Raw genomic sequence first — 19,301 nt, forward strand, 5'->3', positions numbered from 1 at the left:
ATTGTATTTAATTACGGCACAAAACCAATCAATAACAATGTCCTACAAATTATTGGAACATTAGGGTTGATCTATACATACACAATTCGACTTCATTTTGCCTTCCGCTAACATTAGTGTGCGTAAAAGAGACAAACAGAGCGGTTCGAAAGGGCTGTACTGGGTCTATATATTTCTCATATTGTTTGTCAAAAATGGCAATTTACAGCAGGACCTATAAAGTCCATCCCATCTGATGGGATGGTGGCAATGCCCTCTTGTCATCCACCTTATAAAATGATGGACGCTCACAAGTGTGAAAGCTGAAGCGTTTTATTATAAAGAAAGCAGAAGACATTTAATGGGCCACCACTTGGTCTTCCCCTAATAAATAGGGGCTGTAAATAAACACCTGTATACAATCGAGGGCCAATTTTACAACCTATTTTTCAATCAGTTTGAAAGACTAAGTTGAGGTACTGTACATTCTGTCTGTCAACCTATAATTGATCATTTTTACACTGTCAACACTCATTTTCTGCTCAAGAAAAGGTGTAAAATTTTAACACTACACAGGATGGGCCTTTTATTGAAACTGGCTTAGAAACCTATCAAACTATATAAATATAACTGGCAATCCTTCAATCATCAAACGTTTCACTCCGTTGTCTTTATTCTCAACTAACCACTCAGTCTTTCTCTGCTGCGGTGTCCTTTATACAATAGCTTTTCTGCCTTCATACAGTCTCTTCCACAATGAACTCAATGGCATGCTGTGGCGAATGGCTTGTCTCGACCATGGTGATTTCATTTCCATCCATGGTGATGGTAGGAACTGTAATGCCCTGAGTTCCCAGAACGGAGGAGGGCAGGATGACGACCTGTGAGGCACCCTCAATGCCACTGAGCTGATCAGACGGGATCATGACCGTCTCAGTGCCTCCTTCGCCCCCCTGCAGTACATAGATGGTTTGCACTGAGCCTGAATCAGCATCCCCTGTGTTGGCCAGAGAAGACAACACCTTGGCCCCCTCCAGCACCTTCTGGACATGGGCAGCCTCAGCTGCATGTGCTGCTTCGTCAGCGGTCTCCTGAGGCAGGTCTCCGTGTAAGCGGATGTGTTTATCCAGGTTGGAGCGAGACCGGAAGGCAGCAGGGCAGTGGGAACAGGGGTACGGCTTCTCCCCACTGTGGGTGCGGGCATGCTCGGTGAGCCGGGCGGCCACGCTGAAGCTCTTGCCGCAAATCCAGCAGCAGAAAGGCCGCAAGCCGCTGTGGATGCGCTCATGGTCCTGCAGATGGGGCAGCTGACGGAAGCGCTTGCCACATGTGGTGCACTGGTGGAAGGATGGAGAATGGGGAAGTGGACAATTGGAAAGTGGACAAAATATAAATAAAAAGGTACGACAGTGGCAAGAAAATACAGTGTTCACAACAGTGCCAGTGCACAAGCTCAACTGCAATTAATATTTTCTGAGACCTCTCTTTATATTTTTCTGCAGATGCAGCATTTCTAGCTGCGGTAGAGGAAGAGTAGAGAGAACAGGGTATGGGGGAAGACAGAGTGGGAAAGACAGATACAATAAAAACAACACAACTGTGTTACACAGTTTTACTATGATATAAGACTAAGAACACCAACAAATATTTACATTTAAGAAGATGGAGCCAGATAATATTTAGCATATTTGCTTGATAAAGTGACTTGACATGATTGATCACCAGAATATTTGCCAATTAATATTCAGTCGATCAACTAATCAATCATTGCGAGGGATTAGCATGATCAGCAATAGTGGACATGGGAAAGAAGCGCTAGTGACAGTGAGCTGAGACCTAAAAAAACTATTTCTAAATAAAGTAATCACGTTAACAATTCCGAAGTTGTACCTTTCGCTCTCTGTGCAGACAATGAACTACAACTAGACTCTTGATTAAACTTGATGCACTACAAAAGAATAATTCTGTTGTGCATTGCTTTGATTCCTACTGGGGGACGCCGAGATTGAAACTGCAATCCCTGTTGTCAGTTTTGCAGTTTCAGTATCTCAGAGAGATATACTCAAATAAACCTTTCCTGTTGAGTTTGCTCTTTATATACTCAGCAAATATAGATGTTCCTTCAGGAACGCACAGTATATTTGATTTAAATTAAAATTCATCCCCGTAACTGCCTGTGTGTTTGAGGACCAATGCTCCTTGAACCTCAATCCTTAGCACGCCTGATAGATATAGCTCAAAGCAAAGCCACAAACATTAAATCAATTTCTACAGTCTGACGTGCTGTGATGGGCTTGGGTGGGTCCATAGTTGATGTCCTGCCTCGTCACCAGAGCAGCAGAGAGAGGGAGAGAGTCCCAGAATAGTAACAGGCACAGAGGGGAGCTGACAGGCCCTAACTCAGCCCTGCCATTAATCACAGGTACACAGGGAGGAAGGAAACACCCGCAGGACACACACTGCACAAATGGCCATGGTCCAGAACTGGAGAGATGGCCACAGCTATGAACGGGTGTGACCATGGGGGGTGAGGGAGTGCTGGATTTCGATTTGAAATACAGGTGTTAAAGGGTTTGAAAGCCTTGTATAAAAAGGACAATGTATTTGTAATGCTGTGAGAAATTCCCTTTTTATGCAAACACACACACCACCTCTCTTACCTCAAAGGGCCTCTCATCAGTATGTGTCCTCATGTGAACATTGAAGGTGGAATTGTAGGCAAATTCCTTGTGGCAAATCTGACAGCGGAAGCGTGGTCGGTTTTTGGACTTGCTGAGCGTTCCTTGGAAATGTGCCAGGACGTGGTCCTCCAGGGCACTGTTGGAGGTAAATCGGCGGCGGCAAGGCCTCACCGGGCATTTGAGAGGTGTCTGGCCCGTGTGGGATAACCGATGGAGGTCGAGGCCCTCCTGGGTCATGCAACGGTGGCCACATAGGTCACATTCAATCTGAGGGAGGAATAAAGGGAGAAGGGACAAAGCAAGGAAAGGAAAGGAGAGAACAGACAGGGGAGGGGGGGTTATATAAATAGAAAAGGTCAGTGTCTTCACGGTCTAACTGAGACGTAACAACATGTTGATCACAACTGGGGACCTTTGTTAGATGTCGCTTGCTTTTGCTAGCCCCACATTTCACATTTCTTCTTTCCTTGTTAAAAACATCTTGGATCTTGGAAAAGTAAATAGTGCTAGAAATAAAGAGAATAATCATTTATGATATTCTAAGCTCCCAACCTGTCCGGTGCATCGGCCCCGGCCCTGACCCCGTCCACGACCAGCATTCTTCTCCTCCTCTGTGGTAGGGCAACGCTGCATGTGGATTTCCAGCACCGACTGGTTCACAAACTGGGATGAACAGTGGAGACATGTCGCTGGCTGCTTGTCTGCAAGGGAACAGTGTTAGACAGGTGGTCATAGTCTGTATTCGTACTACAAGATAGCTCCCGCACCATGCTAATTATTTGATTGCTGTTTTGAGCTTGTTGATTGCAAGTTGTTGTGCCAACAATTGTGCAGTAACAGGTGATGGGAAACAGTGCCCAAACATTCAGAATCTGACAGTTTTTCAGCGTCGAGAAAAAAGTACCTCCTGCACTGGTTGCTTAGAACACAAATGGAGAGTTTAATCCAACAAATGTATGCTAAAATATACACTGTGTTGTAATGAGTGATTAAACAATACGCCTTTTCCAATTAAGACATTTTTACAAGTCACAGCAGGAAAACAGGTGTAAATAAAACATTTATAATGGATGAATTCCATTTAACTGCTTTAGTTTCAGGGTCTAGGTATTGTGCATGTTTGGCTCATTGTCACACTGTCATGACTTAAATAGCACAGAGGCATCTTTCATGTTATTAGTAACACCTCTGCTTCCCCTACAATAACAAAATGTTTGCTGTGGAAAAAAAAAGGCCTGTTGGTTAGTTAATGGATTAGTCTGTTAAAGTAATGAAAAATGACAACAATTTGCTGCTTTTCTCTATTTTACAATATAGTAAATGCAATATTTTTTGGTTTTTGGACTGTTTGACAAAACAAGAATACAGAAATCACCTTGGTCTCTGTAAAATCGCAATGGGCATTTTTTCACATTTTGTAGCTGAATCAATTTAACTGTTTAATTATTGACAGATTAAAAAACAAGCATTAATCACAGATATTTTCATTATTAACTGATGAAAACTGGTTTGTTATTAACAGATTAATCATTTGGTTTCTGAAAAGTGAGAATAAAAAGTCATAATTTCGGTTCAGTGTGACATCTTGTTTGTCCAAAACCTACAAATATTACATTTACAGTGGTATAACCAAAGAAAAGATGCAAATCCTCACAACTGAGAACCCAGAACCAGCAATTATTTGGTGTTTTTGTTTGAATCTTGATTGAAGCGATTAATCGACTGTCAAAATTGCTGCAGATTTACTTTCTGTCAGCTGGCTAATCAATTAACAAACTAATCAGTTCCTCTCTAATCAGCTGGTGCCTTAGTTGCTGTTTGGCAAAGGAAACCCACACTCTCACTGGGTTGCTCTTGAAAACCTGGCTGGGAAATCGCTGACACCGAGTTCATCAGCATGTCCATAGGTCGTCATGCCAACATCTTGCAATCTGCTAACCATCTGTGCTGTCTATCCCAGTGGGGACGATCCACTCTGCTCCCCATTGGGACGCTCTAATTAAACCTTTAATAAGGACAATCTTTGCCTATGGCCCTGGAATGATCAATGGATCAATCGCTCCAATCATCTCTCTCAGAGGAGTCACGTACCTCTGACCCCTGCTGCACGCTGACTCTTCAAGCTTAACTAATGAGGTGGACGTTCAACGCCCCCCAATTCATTTACCTCCACCTTCCTCCTCCGTTTCACATGGGACGCAAATCAATGGAAAGTCATTGACCTAATGCATTGGAGGAACAATGCACATATAACATGGATGTACATTTGTAAATAAACAAGACAGGCCACCCAGGCAAACTGATGGTGGCATTTATCGCCGACTTTGCATTAATCAATAGTAATTCACTACATGCTGCACTGAAGAACATCATATCTAATTTCCATTACAAGCAGGCACGGGGGCTTGAATCTGATTTCTTCCTATGTTCACCACATTTGGTCTCATCTTTAATCTTCCTGAATGTTATCATAGAGACAGATGGAAACGCTGATCAAAGACAGAGAGGAAATGGTCACACAGTGGAAGGATGTTAGATATGGGACATAAAATACATTTAATGACAAACACTCCAGCACAGATGACTCTTGTATATTGTTTCTGGTTAGCTTCAGGTGGCTCCTGCTAACCATAAAGTATGAGGGTGAATGATATATATGCCAGGCTGAGCCCTGAACTCTCACCTTGGTGAGTGAGCGAGTGCAGGTCCAGGTCTTTCCTGCGGTTGAAGGCCTCTCCACATTCGGGGCAAGGGAATGGATGGCTGGTGTGGAGCAGTCTGTTTAATACATAAAAACACACATATTCACACAAGTGCTTTAACTATTTAGCAAACTATTGTTGACAATGATACGTTTACTTGTTTTAACCTGCAAAAAGAGGACATGGACACAGAGATGTCTCACAGGAACAGAGAATAGTTGTACAAACAATTACATTAAATAATTATGTATACGTTTAAAGACTTAAAGAGGGGCGAAAAAGTCACGTTTTGGTTTTAAGCTGCCACCCTATATGTGACTCGTAGGAGGATTACCAGCAAGTATGTGCTTAGCAGTGCTTCAGGTTAAATAAGGGGTATTAGCTGAGTGTATAGCGGCTGGAGATAAAAGAACAGCAATAAACTAGGAGGAGTCAGAGATAGGACATGAAAGACTATATTTATCCATTGCATAACGTTACGCTGGATATAGCCTTAGGGGAGGAGAGAAGTGTTAGGATGTATTCACCTAATGCTGCATCAAGTCTGTTTTCACAGCATGGAAAAAATTAAAATACAGGTTTTTTAACGCAGCTTCTCGTAATCAGAACAAGCACAGATGATGTTGAAGTTCATGAAACATACTGCTGCTCCATTAAATATTGCACACATACACGTGTATGTATTACTTTTATATTACAGAGCAAAAGTACTCAACTACGAAAGTCACTTAAAGTATAGCAGGATGCTAGAGGTGATACGCAAGGACCTCTCAAGGCCCGTATCAGAGGCCACGTTGTTTCTGTTCCCTGTTAAATAGACAATAGAAATCAATATTTGGGGGACATCTGACCCTGAGGCAGCTAGGAGAATTAAAATTTCAGTCAGGGTCACCTCCTTTCCCAGCCAGATGTTCAGTGAGTAGGGGTGACGGTGTATGTACACTACTAGTACCACACACTAAATATCCTTGTTAAGCTGAAGGTTAATTCTTGAACTTGGGAATAAACAAAACAATCTTAACCCAATGTGTTGATCGTTGAATATCTTCAGGATAAAACAATGGACAATCTTGGACCAGGGTATATGCAGGAAATTCTGAGGTCAAACGCCACTGGTTGTTGCAGTCGATATGAAGACAATCCCAGGTGTAATCTGAGTATTTGAACAATTATGTTTTTTAGGGGGCTCTCCAGCACATTGATTTGAAATTAAAGACGGGTTAAAATTCACATCCACATCTAGATCATTGTCCTTCTGATGGGAAAAAAAGTCCAATGTGCTATAGCAAAAACCAAATAAAATGCGCTCTCACACTCACTCACTCACACTCACACACACACACACACACACACACACACACACACACACAATCACATTTTACCTCTCCACCTTGCTCAACCTGGTAGGACAGAACCAGGCTCTCTCCCCCCATCCTGGGTTGTTATCATTATCATCTTAATTTACTGGGCCTCTGTCTGTCAATCATATTGTGGCTGAGGCTCAAGGGCACCCAGACATCTCAGTCAGCGCCTTTGCTACACAGCTTTAAGGTCTTGCTCAGTAGTCGGACACGGCTCAGCTACTACGGGAGGAGGTTTATCTAAATCCTGTCCTGGGTTGTGTTTGGAACCTTAATTCTAATGTATTTTTGCGGTAAACAGGGTTGGAAATGATTGACTATTGACAATCTCTGGTGTCTATAGAAATCCAGACATATAGAGCTAGTTAGAGTGTTATATATACAGTATGTAATGTGTGTGTGTGTCTGTGTGTGTGACATGTAGTTATGTCCACCTACACTTACACTACAAATGAAGAATGCTGAACAACTAACGTTACTTAAGTGTTATTGTTGTTGTTATTACTTGTGATGGTTAAGCTGATCCTCTGTGTTGAACCGTGAGGGGCAGTGAGGGCAAGCAAAGAGATGAGCAGCTCCCTCATTGTCCAGAGTACACACCTGAATTGAGTGAAACAACAGTTAAGCTCAATAAAAAAAGATTTCACAGCAAGCTATTTACCAAAAATATTATTATTTTTTAGAAAATACTAATGGGTTTCATTTAAAAATAAGACATCTACCATAGCAAAAGGTATTTTAATTAAAAAGAAAATGGTAGAGAGCGTACCGGTTTGCGTCCACGCTTGCGCCGAGGCAGTGTTGATGTGTGGATGCGTTGGTGTCTCTTCAGGGTGGCTGCCTGGGAGAAGTTTTTGCCACAAACATTGCAGCTGTAGGGCTTGCTGCCCGTGTGGCTCATACTGTGGCGCAGCAGGCTCTGGGAGTTAGTGAAGGACTTTGTGCACACCTTCAAAACAACAACAACAATAATAAATAATTAAAGTTGTATATCATATCATTGTATATTGTATGTATTTCATAATTTTCCATATATTTCCATTGTGCAGAGACACTGGAGAATCTTTCAAATATAGTGAGGTTGGAGGTTCAGACCTCCTCTCGCCAATGTCAACTGAATGACATTAATGACATTTACAAAGAAAATGATCCCTCAGACTCAAGAAAGGACAAGTTTTTATTAAATTTTGATTGGCACCTTGCACGTGAACAGCTTTTCTCCGGTGTGGCTGTAGACATGGGTGCGGAGGAAGACGCGTCGGGTGAAGGTTTTCCCACAGTAGGGACAAACGTGGGGTAGTGGTGTGCGGGCCCAGTCCTGCAGAAGCTTGGCAGGTGGAGGATGGTTGGTGTTGTCTGAGTCTGCTGCAGCACTGCCCTCCGATTCCTCTTTGGTGCCTGAACCCTTGTTTCCTGACAACACAAAAACCATTTCATTAAGGACTAAAACATCAACTGACAAATGTCTTTATTTTGGCCCAAATGGGATTCAATGCAAACATTTTCACTAACCTTTGAGCACATTCGCACCACTCAGAATCCTGAAAGAGGGCCTGCTTCTCTTAGGAAGTGGTGAACCTGATTCACTAGCTGAGGCAGGCGAAGAAAGGAGTCGCTTTGAGCTCTGTGGGGTATCCTGGGGGTTAGTGGTGGCTGCCTCGTCACCAGTTTCAGCTCCATCCGCCACCTCCGTCCCAGATGTGAGGCGGTGCTGCTGGCGATGGTACAGGTACAGGGTTGTGTTCATGAAGCTCTCCCCACAATGGGGGCAGCTGTGTAGTGGCTCCTTCAGGTCATGCTTCTGCTTGCGATGCGCGACCAGCCCCCCCTCATCGCTGAAGCTCTGCCCACACTGGGTGCACATGAACAACTCGGGCAGTGTGAAACTGGAGGGGACACTAGTGGTGGAGGGAGTGGCATCTTGTCCCTGCTCATCAGTCCCATTGCTCGGAGTGCAAACTTCCTCTGGTGTCTCTTCGGGAACCGCTACGACCTTTTCCTCCCCTTTCTGCCGGTGCTGCTTGCGGTGGTAGAGAAATAGGGTGGTGTTCAGAAAACTTTCCCCGCACACAGAACAGCGGTGCAGAGCTTCCTCAAAGCCGTGTTGGGTCCTGCGGTGGGCCACTAGTTCAGACACCAGGCCAAAGCATGAGCCACAGTCCACACACAGGAGCACTGGTTCAGGCTTAGGCTTTTTATTAGCCCCTCTCTTTTTGGGAGACGAATCCTCTGGATTAGCGGTCGTGGCAGCTACGTCAGAAACAGGAAGATCAGAGCTCTGAGCTGAAGAGGCCTCTGCAAGTTGCTGCCCATCTTCTTCCGATAGGAGTTTCTCAACTGGCTCCGGCTTAAGATTTTGGGTAGTTTCACACGTTGAGAGACAAGAATCATCTGGATTTAAATCTGAATTCAAGCTCTGAGCTAAAATCGTCTCTGTGTCAGGTTGTGAATCAGGTTGTGAATTTCTCTCAGGGGCAGACTGCTGACATGTCTCTTCTTTACGGTGTTGCTGCCAAAGGTCCAGGCTCTTGAAAAGTTCATCACAGTCCCCACACTGGTAGAGGATTCTGGGTTGGTCCGATGTCAGTGTTGCACTGTCTGCTTCGTGCTTGAGTGCACTCTTAACAGGTTGCACAAAGGTTTGTCCTGCTTGGACTTCAATCTGTTGGGCTGCAACTGTCTTTGATATATTTATTACTTGTTGCTGCAAAGACAAAGGAGGAAAAGGGAAGAAATCAAGAGATATCCACAATGTTTCACTTTGTACAAAGGAAATTACTACTTGCAATACTAATCAAATAGCTTTTTCAACCTGCAGTATTTTTATTTTATTTTATTCTTCCTGGCAAATGAGGGATGAGAATTCAGTGTTGGGGTACTGAGGTCAATTAGAGCAGCATGTGTTTAGAGCCAAGGTTCCTCCGAGAGCTCCAGACAGCCAAGATAAGGCCTCGGCCTGGGCGATAACTATCAAAAAAGCCCATCAGGGTTGGATGGGTCACTCCGCCGGGTTTTACATTTGCTTTCTCAATCTATTTGGATGATAAAAACAGAACATCAAGGTCGAGGTTAAAGACTTCTGAAACTGCCACAATCATGACAGTTCACCATGTCTTACATACTGTAATGATTTATGGGCTTTTGTTTTATCATTCTGTTTTGCAAATACAGAAGGCCGATTCCAGAGGTGGTCTGGCTGATTCAATAGCATTCTGATTGCATTCTTTCCAGATGTAAATGAAGACATAAATGGCACCATTTTTCACTGGCTACTCACTATAAAATTCTACACATATGGGCTTTTGAAAATTCAGAAAGTGTGAGTTTATGTTCCTTCATCTTTAAAATACTGTATAAGTGTATCTCCTCTACAAATTGATTATAATCACAGAAACTTAAGTGGTTTGCTATTCCTAGTGTATAATAAATGATAATTAAATGTTTTGCATTACACATTGTGTTAAAACATTATATCACAGGTGAGACACGAGTTGCTTTCAGTTAGTTAGAATTTAGGACTCTCGCCAAGAAAGGGTGATTTTTATGAAGGTGATACAGAATATAACTTTTCCTGTTCTGACAAACTGCTTTTTTGTCTTCATCTCTCAAGCATGTATTGGAGCAGAAAGTCAAGATTAGTCCAAAATCAAGATAGACGTTTTGAACTCACTGGGAATGTAAAGTAAAGAATGTTATTTTATCTTCTGTACTCCAGCTCTACACAATGGAGGATGTTTACCATCTTATATGCAGACAGAAGAAGTTATCTGTACAATCTAACCACTACATGACATGATCTAGAGGACCCTACTCCAAAAGAGCATTATTGCTGCACTGGCACTGAAATCCATAAAAGCTGTTAGAGATTTCACACGCGAAATATGCTGTTGAAGGCTAACATCTTGATATCGAACACCACTAGTCTTAACTTGAATTCTTCTGATAAGTGGGCAGGGTGAACAAGGCTTTTCATACCCTGCAAGAAACAAACCTTGGACAGGACTTAAAAGGGAGACCATGCAGCCAGAAAAAAAAATTGTTTCTGTCTCTTTCTTTCACAGACCTCAAAGAAAACACAGCAAGAAAAATACGTTTTTGTAAGGATTTTTAAGTGAACCAGTACCTGACGGTGTCATCTCATCCTCCTTAACCTACACTGAGAAATGTCTCATATCAGTGATGAGGCTTTAATTTTCACTTTTGAAGCTTCAAGACAAACCATACCACTTATATATGCACAAAAGACATACATTTTAAGTAGAGTGAAATTATACTTAATAATAACAAATAGTCTTTTGGCCTTTGTCATTAAATGCACAAGGTTTTTAGTTTTTAGTTTAATACTGCAAGAAATATTAAATTACTTAACAGCTTCTGTGCAGTTTCAGTCTGACCAAAATGATTATGCTTGACTGTGTATTATTAATTGGAGTTGAAGCTTCAGTAGAGGACGATACCCCAAATTAAAAGAAACACGCATTCACATTCAGTGAATGGTACACATAAGTGTGGAGATAAGGCCCCAGCTCTGTCTTACAAGCTTTGTCTGCACTGCCTATTTAGCAACTGACCTTCCTAAATACTTGGACATGCTAATTTATGCTGAATATTGAATAATGATTAGAATCATCTATTTCACAGGTTGTGGCACGTATCCACTGCTTACATTTTGCTGTTGATTAGAGTTAATGAAATTACAAAAAAAAAGTCACTTACTATGCAACAGCTCTTCTTTAAAACAGACGTTATTAGCATTATCAACCAGAAAAGCAGCACATATACTTGTAAGTAAACTATGGACAATGTAAGGTCAAGCAACACTTGACCCATGGAGTTGACGTATTACAATCTGTAAAATTAAAATAATTGAAGGATATGAGGTTTTATAGGGCAGACCTTGGGAAGTTAATTACTACTGGAGAGAGCTTCTAGTGGTGCCATATGTGAAGTGCATATTTTTAGCATGTTGATAAGGAAGTTTGCAGATGCTGCAGATGAGTCACACTTTGATCCAAAAAGGAAATCGGAAGGTGGTGTGAATTTGTTTAGTGAGAAGCAGGTGAACCAAATTTGATGCACCATGTTACGGTAAAGGCAAACTTTTACTTTTCTATAAAATTGATCCCAGCTTGATTCCAACATTTGTAAAAAATAAAAAAATTTAAAAAAAGATGTTTGCATCCATTTGGGACATAAACAGCCATTGTTTTATAGCAATGTCACATTATATACACATATATTATGGTAATCTAACTAAGGAAGTGAGGATGCTTGCAATAAACCGGCTTATGGTAAAGTGGAGGCCAGGAAGCCATAAGGTATCCAGGTTTTACAGTGTTTCTCCAGCTGTTTCATCTAAGAGAGGGCCAATGAGCGATCCATCAGGAGAAAGTATGGCACTGACTGATGTATTCCTTATGCTCTTCTTCCCGCTGGCGACTCAGGATGCAATTTGTCTGTCATGAGTGTCACTGTGCTTTATGGACGTGTGTTGAAGACTGTAAGGATGGAAGTCTGGGCACAAGCTCAGACAGCCGTGCGCTACTGCTAAACGAGGGCCAATGACTGCTTTTAACCCTGGGGGCTTTCTGAAGCTGTCATGGGAAAAGGCAAAAGAAAAAAGTGCCAGTCACACCAAGAGTCAGCTCAATATTTCAAAGTTAAAGGGAATAACCTACCCCATTATACAACTTTGAAACTTTGCAATTCAAATAGCGTCTTCGTAGAACTCAGAATTAATCGAGCTCAGCAGTTTGATGAAATTCATCCCAAAATATTATATTCCGAACAGCACACATAATGTTAAAAATACTGAATAAAATGCAAAAATCCACAGGCCTCTCAAATTCACAATGAGCCTAAACAATACAACTGAATTTACATACAGAAGCACAAGGGGAAAACACAAAAAAATATTAATTCAATTTGATTCTTTTTCTCATTCTTTTGAACAAAAACTGTTCATTGTCATTGGACCATGAGGAACACTGGCGATTCAGCTCGCCTTGGTGGATACCATGTAAATATGGTAGCCTGGGCTTCAATCTGGCATGCAACCTTAATCATATCATTCCCTAACATTTTCCTCTATATTGATTTATCTAATTAATTCCCCAAAAACAATGCAGCACTGTCTTATTCTTCTTTTAACCATGTTGCTATTGTACTGCATCATAGGACCAAAAACCTATCCAGTAAGCAGGATTCTGTATCTTGTATGCAACGTAACGTTACATCAACACATCAGAACAGAGCTCAACCAACAACTCATACCCTATGTATGATCCAAGCTTATTCAAATCACGCACTGTTACATATTCTGATATGAGGCCTGATTTTTTTAAAAACCTCCATAATCCATATATAATCCACTTTTAGCACCTCCACATGTTTGCCTTTTACACCTGTTTGCCTCACTAGGGACTCATTACTCTGACAAACAATGTGCTAATGTGTTATTTTGCTATTACGCTAGACAGAAAGCAGTTCCAGGCAGCACTTACGTATGTACTTAGAAATACTGTTGAATAATCTGCAGACCTTACTACACAGCCACTGCCAATTTATTTGTCTGACAGATGTTCTGGTGCAAAGCAAGGTAACATTGATATTTGTCTTAGATAGGTTTTCCAGTGTGGTGTATGCACATGTACAGGTTCCAGTGCCAAAAAAAAGGGGGACAAAAAATATATACATTATAGGTAATGTCAAGATCTCCACATCTACTGAACAGTATTTATTTAAATGTATGATTTATAACTCATAATATATAATCATGTGTTTGCTATTGATGATTTTTTTGTTTTTACTTTATTTTAGCATCTCCAATGTGTTTATGCATCTCAAGTGAATATTGCCTGTACTCATTCTTAGTTGTCTTAGACTGATTATGCCGTTTGTACTTATTGCACTGACTGTACTTGTGTTTTAATGCAGTGCAGTGCAGGTGTTGATCCAACTCTATGGGCACTTTGAAGGCTGCAGTTTGTTTTTATTAATTTGTCCACCCCATTTATATTAATGAGAGTAGGCTGATTAAAAATATGACATCAGTGTACACCTAAATCAGATATTAATACACAACAACACCTTGCAATGAGTCAGTAAATCATTACAAATAACTCAATATTAAGTGCTCTGATCAAGGTCACTATTACTATGATAAGTAGCAGAGCATTGTCAATTTATGACTAAGGTTACACTTCAATGTCATTCTCAAGATCTGATTCAGAGGGTTTTACCCGATCACACTGCTGGTCATGTCAGGACACACCATCACAATACTGATGTTTTTCTGTTCTATTTCCAGCTAAACTGAAGAGCCTGCCCTCAAAACACCTAAACAAAAAGGCAACATGGTGAAATTGTTGACTGCGACAGTATTTACCCGAACCTGTAGAGCTGGAATCGAGAGAGTGGTGGTTCCAGATGTGTCTGGCTGTTCATCCTCAGCTGTGCACGTCAACTGGTGCTCCAGTACTTCTTCCAGGGTGTTAAACTCCTGGTAGCAGGGGAAGCACATGTACACGGACGAACTCTCCATGGCTGCCAGGGGATTAGAAATCAAAATCATTTCATAAGAAACGCAGCAATGCAAAACTGATTTAGATAAAGGTGAAACAGTTCACAAAACTCAGCATGCTTAGAATATGAAAGTAATATCACAACGTGAGCTTTATACAGATGCCTACCCATCAGTGCATTACATTTAAAGTTAGGTTGTGAACATTGCCCTCTCCTGATGAAAAGACGTGCCTGCATATATTAACAAGACAACAGCTTGGACACAAGTGCCAGGAGGCTAACTCTGGGGTTGCCAAGATGACTCACCATGCGCTGAGCCTGGGCTAATTGTTATTTTGACCATGCAGGTTGCTGCTCAGGTAGAGACCTTGCCAAGTCTTTCTGTCTCTCTGCCATTTCATGGGCAGAGTCGATGTTTAGTTTCTACATCAATTAGATATGTGCTGTAATTGGACCCACTGGAAGGGCAGTCTAGCTTCTGCTGCTTCTGCATGTAACTATAACAAAAGAAAACAATCCCTCCTACTCACTGGATACCAATCAGCCCTCAATCTGCACAGGCAAAATACTTTGAAAATAAAGAACCTTACAAATCAAAGAAAGTCGCTGAAAGATACAAATTAATATGAAACACCTTGTAGATGTGCATTTTAATTAGCAGACAAGGTTATAAGGATATAGCTTGCGACACAATTTTTTTTTTAAACAAAAATAACAATGCTGTTAGTCTTTCTCTCACTGCTTTCCAACTCCCCCAGCTTGTCTGTGACACTCAGCCCAAAGAAAAAAAATGTCTATGGAAGACGTAAAGCTCTGAAAATGGGGCAAAAATATATAGATTCATTTTTTAAAAAGGCACCTTGCCTTAAAAAAAAACTCTTTCCTAAAATAGCTGGGCAGAAAAGTTACTCTAACAGGAATATAAGGTGTATCTGTTCGGGACTATTTGCAGCTGCAGACTTGGTGATTTAGTGAGTATTTACAGGACAGTGTATGTGAGAGCAACAAATAAAAAACGACAGTAAAACCCATTTATTGTAATTAAGTAACATGCCAGTGCAAAGCTCTCTGGTGTGTTTTTAATAGTTTTTGGACAACGTGACACAGTAATCAGCTTTTATCAGGAATTTGCTACACAAGCAATCAACTCATTGTTGGTTTTGGTCTTTTAATAGGACTATAGAGTATGACCACACGTATTTAAATACACCAGTTACGACATAATAATAATGCCCCATGATAGGATGATAGGAACACACATTACTGCACTATCAGCAGCTGTCCTGGTACAGATGCTCAGATATAAACCTCTGGGGTTTGCGCAAGACTGCAACACCTCAGTCCGGCTGTAATGTTAAACGATCAGACATGAGGCGATCTGCTTTTACCTGCAAGCACCCAGCTGTCATTTCCTTTTTTTTTTTTTTTAAATTATGAGTGAGCCAGATGGGAGTTAAAATGCCTCTTAAACGCCAATGAGTGTTATTCCATGACATGCACTGCAGAGGATGACCTCAACCCTAGCCAGAGTGCAGAAACAATACTGACTCACAACGACACAAATAATCCTAAATACTACAAAAATCCAGGCACTGTCGTTAGCTTCACGTTAGCTTCACGTTAGCTTCACGTTAGCTCTGCCTTTTGATCGTGCTGCTGGAGGTCTGACCCGCCGCAGCAGGCAGACAGCAGCTAAGTTAGCCGACAGTATTGACGTTATCTCCGACCAGGACGGCGCTGCTAACACACAACGATGGCCATCTTTCTAGCAACATGGCTAACGTGCCACCGGCGTGTTCCAGCTAGCTTCTTAGCAAGCCCAAGGAGCTAATAAAACAACCGCCAGATCATCCGTCGACAGCGGGCATCAAACTCAGTTCAGCTAGCGACTAAACCCGCTTTTACCACTTGGACCAGTGGAGCTAACTTTCTAGCACAAGGAGAAGAAGAAGAAAAGACCGAAGAAGGAGGGCGGGATATGCTTCTTCGGTGGTATAATGGCGGCGACAGACTAAAAGTTAACATTAGCTGTCTCCCCCCGTCGAAATCCTCCGTACATTAACACATCGGTGAGCAAACTGCGCCGCCGAAAAGTAGAATTTCGTGTAAAATAAATAAAAGTAATTCAACGTAACTCACTCACCGTCCTCAGACATTACCGGTCGAGGAAATAGGACAACAACTTCAGTTTCTTCTGCATGTTTAGAAGGCTCGCTCTGATTGGCTGTTTGGGTCACTGCGTGAACCAATAGCGTTCGACGTCACATAACACTGAGGGAGTTTGTAGTCCGAAAGCGCGCCAGTGTGCTGCAACCAGAGCTGAAGGTTAATGGTTGTGTGTCTCAATGGTTGTGTGTCTTAATGGTTGTATATCTCAATGGTTGTGTGTGTTAATGGTTGTGTGTGTTAATGGTTGTGTGTCTCAATGGTTGTGTGTCTCAATGGTTGTGTGTCTTAATGGTTGTGTGTGTTAATGGTTGTGTATTTTAATGGTTGTGTATTTTAATGGTTGTGTGTCTCAATGGTTGTGTGTCTTAATGGTTGTGTGTGTTAATGGTTGTGTATTTTAATGGTTGTGTGTGTTAATGGTTGTGTGTGTTAATGGTTGTGTGTCTTAATGGTTGTGTGTGTTAATGGTTGTATATTTTAATGGTTGTGTATCTTTATGGTTGTGTATTTTAATGGTTGTATATTTGAATGGTTGTGTGTCTTAATGGTTGTGTATTTTAATGGTTGTATATTTTAATGGTTGTGTATTTTAATGGTTGTGTATTTTAATGGTTGTGTATCTTAATGGTTGTGTATTTTAATGGTTGTATATTTTAATGGTTGTGTATTTTAATGGTTGTGTATCTTAATGGTTGTGTATTTTAATGGTTGTGTATCTTTATGGTTGTGGCTGAGTCCAGTCAAAAATAAGTGACTGGACTCAAACAAATGGTATTAACACACAATCACGGTCACTTTTTGGACCGTTTAATACACTACTTGCACTATTAGTACTGTACAGTTCACATACACATTCATATATATATATAGATTATATTTTCTGCTAAGTTACCGCTGTATATATATAGTTTTGTTCCGTGCAATTATTTATTTTTACACCATACCACTACCTCCTGCTGTAACCTGTGCAATATCAGTCACATCTGTATAGAAGCTGTATATAGTGTACATACAACTCTCTGTTCTATTTTTTATCATATCTTGTGTTTTTTATATTCTGTCTTTTATGTAATGTGTATTTTCTTAGTTGCTGTAGCAAGTGAATTTCCCCAGCGTAGGATCAATAAATCTTATCTTGTCTTATGCACTTTTTATCCTGCACTTTGCAATATCATTATACAGTATGTCACACTGCTCAAATGCATATTTTGCACATTCCTGCAAACTGTACAGCTGCTTCATTCATTTATTTAAATAACGGTTATATTGTAAATATATTGTCTTTATATTTGTATATATTGTCCCTCTTTTTATATTTATATATATTGTCTCTTTTATCTATTTCTATTAGTCTCTTTATTTATATTCTCTATGTTTACTGTAATGCACCAATTTACCATGGCAAATTGCCGATTCTGATTCTGGTGCAATTTATTGGAAATAATTATATAAGAGAAATAGTTGTCCCCCCGTATTTTGTATTTTTTATTTTGTCTAAGTGAAGCCGGATGAGAATAAGATAATAATAAATAAAATAAACATTACTGACGGGAAACAGATACAATAGGTTAAGTCCTAAACAAGATGCATTCAGTCACTTTGCTTACAAGCTTACAGACTTGTACTTTACATTACTATTTTCTTACTATATTGTAGTTTTGACTCCACTGCATTTATATAACATTTACACATCACTAATGCAGCTGGCACCTTGCATGACAGCCTCTATGTGAGGTCACTGTAGTGTCAAAGATTACCCTAGTCAAAAAGTCCTACAGGATTTTCATCTTTGGATTCCCATGAATTTCTAAATATCATATATTCTATAAGAAGAAGTTTTTGTTCTTTTAGGATTTTCACAGCCTTATTGGAAATCAGTTTTTTTTTTATTTGTACCAATAAAGTCCCTTCTTGTTCTCATAAATTTCTAATAATCCTTTTTGCCTTTTATAAGAAAAAATTGTTTGGTTCTTGTAGGATTTATTGGAAATCTATTTTTTTATTGGATCTTCTTGGAAAGTCTTAGAAGATTTGTATTCAGTTTGACAAGAATAACCAATAGGACTAATCCCTTTTCAAAAGTACAGTCTGTTTATATATCATATGATAAGATCTGAATGCATCAGATCTGATGGCAGGCATTAAGAATAACTATATGGAAATAGCCAATCTTCCCACTGATGGTCTTGTGTGCTTATGTGGGTCATAAAGAGGCATCAGTGTTAAATTGATAGACTGTTTTATAACCAGTTAAAAACTCCCTGTAGTAGGTTTAATTGAAGCTAATTTAACACAACGCAACATTGAAACCTTCAGTATTGTTGGTAACAAACAATGTGTGTGGTATTGATGCATTTGTTGAGGCTTATTTGTTCAAAATTTGAACACAAATTGGTTATAAAAAGTCTAAGTCTGTTTTATAAAACAACACATGGACACACAGCACTCTGAATACCACTTCTGAATGGAGTACTAAGACACACTGTTTACCACATGATGTAACCATAATCCAAGTTTTATTACTGCAGTTCTTCAAAGATAAATTGCTGACTTTCCTCACCTTTTTCACACAGTGACAGCAATGACTCATATGACATCAACTACACTTGAATACCCACAGAGGTTTATTAAATCTACACCATATAGCTTTACGCTTATCAGATTTACCCGCCTCAGAGTGAGTACAGCCGGCTGCATCAAGTATTAGAGGTCAGTGAAAGTATAGACTAGCCTACTCCACTCATTTTCCAGAATTACACAGCGCTCCTGATGTGCCCCATTGGCTGATGGTGAAGATGAGCAGCTCCTTCAGACTGCTTAACCTGACTCCAAATGGCATTAAAGAGCCGGCTGGGCATTCAGCCAGAGGGGCTGAGGCCACTCGA

The 19,301-nt window shown here is 40.6% G+C and overlaps 1 protein-coding gene across 5 annotated transcripts; it reads right to left on the bottom strand.

Annotated features, from left to right (window-relative positions):
- Positions 1–296: 296 nt before the first annotated feature.
- Positions 297–16,466, bottom strand: znf574 (zinc finger protein 574). 5 transcript variants are annotated; one of them, XM_051406622.1, is made up of 10 exons: positions 16,391–16,466; positions 14,111–14,268; positions 8,236–9,427; positions 7,922–8,136; positions 7,493–7,672; positions 7,229–7,323; positions 5,344–5,438; positions 3,213–3,361; positions 2,640–2,927; positions 297–1,316 (listed from the first exon to the last, which is right to left on the bottom strand). In XM_051406622.1, the coding sequence occupies exons 1-10, from the start codon at positions 16,401–16,403 to the stop codon at positions 717–719; spliced, it is 2,985 nt and encodes a 994-aa protein (XP_051262582.1). In that variant the 5' UTR covers positions 16,404–16,466; the 3' UTR covers positions 297–716. The 5 variants fall into 5 exon arrangements, with proteins under 5 accessions (XP_051262582.1, XP_051262581.1, XP_051262583.1 ...); XM_051406621.1 differs by lacking the exon at positions 16,391–16,466 and adding an exon at positions 14,554–16,329; XM_051406623.1 differs by lacking the exon at positions 16,391–16,466 and adding an exon at positions 15,636–16,328.
- Between the last annotated feature and the right edge of the window lie 2,835 nt (positions 16,467–19,301).

This window comes from Dicentrarchus labrax, unplaced genomic scaffold, assembly GCF_905237075.1.
Source record: "Dicentrarchus labrax unplaced genomic scaffold, dlabrax2021, whole genome shotgun sequence".
NCBI classification, from domain to species: domain Eukaryota; kingdom Metazoa; phylum Chordata; class Actinopteri; family Moronidae; genus Dicentrarchus; species Dicentrarchus labrax.

Bases quoted from the DNA above. Each gene is read 5' to 3' on its own strand.
- znf574 (XM_051406621.1), bottom strand. From the start codon at position 14,590: ATGGTCAAAATAACAATTAGCCCAGGCTCAGCGCATG. The intron at 9,428-14,110 runs GTAAATACTGTC...TTGTCTTTGCAG, and splicing joins TTCCAGCTCTACAGGTTCGG to CAACAAGTAATAAATATATC. The intron at 5,439-7,228 runs GTAATAACAACA...TGTATTAAACAG, and splicing joins GATCAGCTTAACCATCACAA to ACTGCTCCACACCAGCCATC.